The 4,025-nt window shown below is 41.3% G+C and overlaps 1 protein-coding gene across 4 annotated transcripts in view; it reads right to left on the bottom strand.

Moving 5' to 3' along the window:
• scaf8 (SR-related CTD-associated factor 8) overlaps positions 1 to 4,025 on the bottom strand; it is a 48,818-nt gene that overhangs the window by 5,109 nt on the left and 39,684 nt on the right. For 3 of the 4 annotated variants that reach the window (XM_016539302.1, XM_016539303.1, XM_016539304.1), the window contains exons 13-16: positions 2,744 to 2,844; positions 2,326 to 2,439; positions 2,073 to 2,229; positions 1,828 to 1,958 (exon numbers count right to left, since the gene is read on the bottom strand). In XM_016539302.1, the coding sequence (XP_016394788.1) occupies positions 1,828 to 1,958; positions 2,073 to 2,229; positions 2,326 to 2,439; positions 2,744 to 2,844 (503 nt within the window). The remainder of the gene's footprint in view (positions 1 to 1,827; positions 1,959 to 2,072; positions 2,230 to 2,325; positions 2,440 to 2,743; positions 2,845 to 4,025) is intronic. The other variant, XM_016539305.1, reaches the window with a different exon arrangement.

Below are 4,025 nucleotides of genomic sequence, written 5' to 3'. Positions count from 1 at the left end.
CTCCGGACATTCCGGACATATTTTCTCTTCTACCTTCTCGACCTTCGGCTTGCAAGACTGTTCTCGGAGGTAAAGGTGGTAAAGGTGGTCTGGCAGGCACAGGCTCAGTACGCATCTCCAAAGGAGGGGTCTTCAACAACCCTGTGCTCTGCTTCTCTGGCGGTGGAAAGCGATAGTCCTGATCTCCTTCTTGTTGGGCACCTACATCTGACCTGCGTGGTGTTTCATTATCAGTCTTGACCAGACTGTCAGCTCCAGCAGACGAAGGGTTAGGTGCCCTTGCGAAAGTGCCTTCAGCACGGTTGAACTGCTCCATTTGAGAGAATGGAATCCGAATGCGGGCTTGGGCTTGAAGTGAAGCATCCAGGACGTTGTTGGTCTGATGTGCAAGGCCTGGCTGCATGAGCAGGGGGAAGCGGCCCCCGGGTCCCTGGAGCAGGTTGGGTCGCAGTTCCAGGGGAAGCAGCCCTGCCATCCTCTGGCCAGAGAGAGGATGTGTTAGAGATGCAGAAGGGTGCATACCGAGGAGACCCATTCCACTGCGCACTGCATTTTGCATTCCTGCAAAAAAAGTACAAAGATAAATACAAAATGTCTCATATTGGTGTGAATGAAAATGTGCTTTCTCTCCACCAAATCCATAAAATATAACTGGCACCCATGTTTAGATAGCACGCAGATGCATCATGCCAAGCTTAAAATATAACACACAAGTCATATGAATTGCTGCAAGATTCTCCTTTTGTGTTCTACAGAAAAATATAACAGTATATGGTTTGCTAGCTGTATATGACTTGTACTGACATTATGTAAAATGTTCTTATAAACCCATTTACCCCGTAGTGTCATCTCAGAAGCTGTCTCCATCGTTTCTGCCGACTGATGCATTTTGTCAGCGCTGCTCTGCTGATGCTGTGCTCCCACAGGGTTAAAGACTACTGCCCCGGGCATTGCTGACGGAATAAAACTCCCAGGAATAGTACTGGTGGGAGGAATCATGGCTCCAAACGGAGAATCCTTGCTGTTCTCTTGAGTGGTTGGCAACGAAGGCTGCACTAGAGCTATAAAGGCGATAGAGTGATAAAAGGCCCATTTAGAAGCTTGAAAATTGGACCTTAAGGACAGTGCTTTCACAAGCAACATTATGCAAAATAATAATAACTTATTTTAGAGGCTGGTTAACATACAGGTCTGAGCTGAAGCAAGACTGGTTCCAACTGCAGACGGTCCTACTCCTGGCGTGGCCATGAAACCTGTGAAAGAGAAATTTACAAATTGATGTATATATATATATATATTTTTTTTTTAAATCCATCATACAGTTAAAAACTTCATTATTTAGTATTCAGGTTGGCACCATGTACCTGGAGGAGGCTGTGAGACATTAAACCCTGCCCTTAGAAAAGGTGGTGGGGGACCAAAGCCTGGTGGGGGCATTGCCATGTTGACAGGGAAGGATGGAGGCACAAGGCCAACAGCAGGGACCGTCTGTGCCACTGGAATCTAAATCAAAATAAGCCATCCATAGATAAGTAAACAGTCATTCATTATTAATTCAGCTGTCCTCGGGCCCTATTGACTATTTTAAAGATGTCCTTACAACCTTTCTGGGCCTTGAACGTGCATCTTACGGGTTTGGAATGACATGAGGGCGAGTCATTAATGACAGGATTTTCATTTTTATCCCTTTCGGTTACCGTCATAGATTAATGGCTAAACAACAACTTCCCTACTATCTAGTAATCACATACAACAGTAAGAAACCTAAACACGTTTTGTTCCATTTGTCATGGCAATTTAAGGCCTGACTTAGTGTTATTATCATACCTGCATGGGCATCATAGTGACAGGCTGGGTAAAGGCCTCACTGGGTGTGCTGCTTGCTGTACTGGTTTCAGCTGTAACAGCCTGATTCTGAGTCTCTTTGGCTGTCTCTGTATTTCTCTGGGATTCCCATTCTGCATCATAAAAAAACGGTATTGTTATGAATGGGAAAAGTACTGTGTAGAAGATCAAATATATACACAATACATACCAAACTTTCAGCTGCTGAACAAGTAAATTCTTCTCACCATTGTTGACGGTCTCCTGGTCAATCATGCCTCCCTCTGCAAAGTCATCCAGATCATCCAGTTTGACCTTCTCCCATGGGATACAAGTCACCCCAAGGTCCACATCCCAGAACTGCTTATACTCCTGTTTCACCCCTTTATTGAGGGCCCAAGCAATCTGCAAGCAATGAAACATGTTTAGACATATTCCCCTCCCAAAAATGTTATAGATCATTGCAAAGATTTCAAGTCGGTGAACATTCTTCACACATACTTTGATGACCTTTGAACCGATTTTGTAGGAGCCTGTGCTCAGTTTCTGAAGGGCGCGGTATGCATCCTGACGATGAACCATACAGATGTAAGCACAGCCTCTGGGAGGAATCATCTAGAGAAAGAAAAAAAAAACATTACATTCAGACTTGTGCAGTAAAAGCGTTAGTTTCCAGTTTCACCAACTCTTTTAAAAAAACAAAACAAAAAAAACAACAACAGCTGAAGACCTACTGAGCTGTCCTAAAACACTTCCCGTTTTAGGGTATTCTTAATTAAACTTCAGCCAAAAATATCTGGAGACTCCAAAAATGCCTCTTGGCTAGATGGCATAACTGATATAATTAAAAAGCAAACTAATTTAAAGAGCATTCTCAAGTTTACTCTCAAGTGCTCAAGTTTACAGAAACTCAACTCACATTGATCGATTCAATCTGGCCAAACTCTTCGAAGAGGTTAGTAAGATCTTGTTGGGTGGCTTTCTTGTCCACTTGGCCGACCCATAGAGTAGTGCTGCAAACTGAAAGAGGCAGAAAGAAATAAAAGGTAACTGAAATGCTACTTTACCCTTTATGTGTGCGTGTGTGTGTGTATAAATAAATTTATAGGGAAATTAACTTGAATTACAGTTGTGAAAAGGACATTAATTTATCAAAGACATTTGCAAGAACTCTGCAAGCATATTTATGTTAGAGAGAAGGAAAGTGTTAATGAATGTAACCTTTCCAGTGGTAATACATCACTGACCTGAAAGTGCAAGTAACAATGCTTTATCAGTTTTGGATGAACTATCGCTTTAAGCTCACAGACCAAAGCAACAGTCAGTCAGTAAATGTGGAGGCTTGTGATTTTCACTCATATGAACATGATTTAATACAAACTAGGGCTGTGCGATATGGAAAAAAAAAACTATCGCGATTTCTTTGATCAATTTTGCGATTTTGATTTTAATCACGATTTTGACACACACAGACATGCTTTACAGTCATTAATGCATTCAGTGTGAATTTGAAACATATTTCCAAAAGAAAACCAATTAGAGCTTTATCAAAAAGCTGTAACATGTCTCTAGAACAGACATAAGGCAAAATAATCACTAAGTAAAGGTGTAACAAAATGTCTCTAGAATAGACATATGGCAAAAAAATAAAATAAAATAAATCCCGTGTCCGGGGATTTTTTTTTTGCCATGCATTGGTCATAGAGCTCTTTGTGGCGTTGCCTCAATTGTTGAACTAGATTTGTTGCGGCAAGTTCACACGTACTCCGTCTGCAGTGCATATACAGCCTATGTGTATGCGGTGCAGAAGCAGCACGGACTCATTTTGCTTTCGCACAGGACGCGTTTGCAGTCCGCTCTGATCCGCGGCTGTTTACCACAAACACAACATTTATCCATCATTTTGATTTCAAATCCAAACGTTGTTTCTGAAAATGCTTTTTCAGCATTGTGATACTCTTTTATCACAGTACAGTAATACAACCTTTCATAGACATATTCACGTTTAAACTCAATAAATATAACTGTTTAACTACCACCACGAGTGCCATCTATTATTGCCTTGCTTATCTAAAAGTGCACTTTTCCTTGTTTTAAATCTAGCCAAAAAGCCATGTGTTGACTGTGAAACAGTAGACTTTAATTATATGCATTTATGGTGTAATTACTAAATTTCCGTGCCAATCCATGTTATTTTTTAC

The sequence above is a fragment of the Sinocyclocheilus rhinocerous genome, unplaced genomic scaffold (assembly GCF_001515625.1).
Source record: "Sinocyclocheilus rhinocerous isolate Xijiao unplaced genomic scaffold, SAMN03320098_v1.1 scaffold2743, whole genome shotgun sequence".
NCBI lineage: Eukaryota > Metazoa > Chordata > Actinopteri > Cypriniformes > Cyprinidae > Sinocyclocheilus > Sinocyclocheilus rhinocerous.
This window is presented reverse-complemented; position numbering and strand designations above follow the sequence as displayed.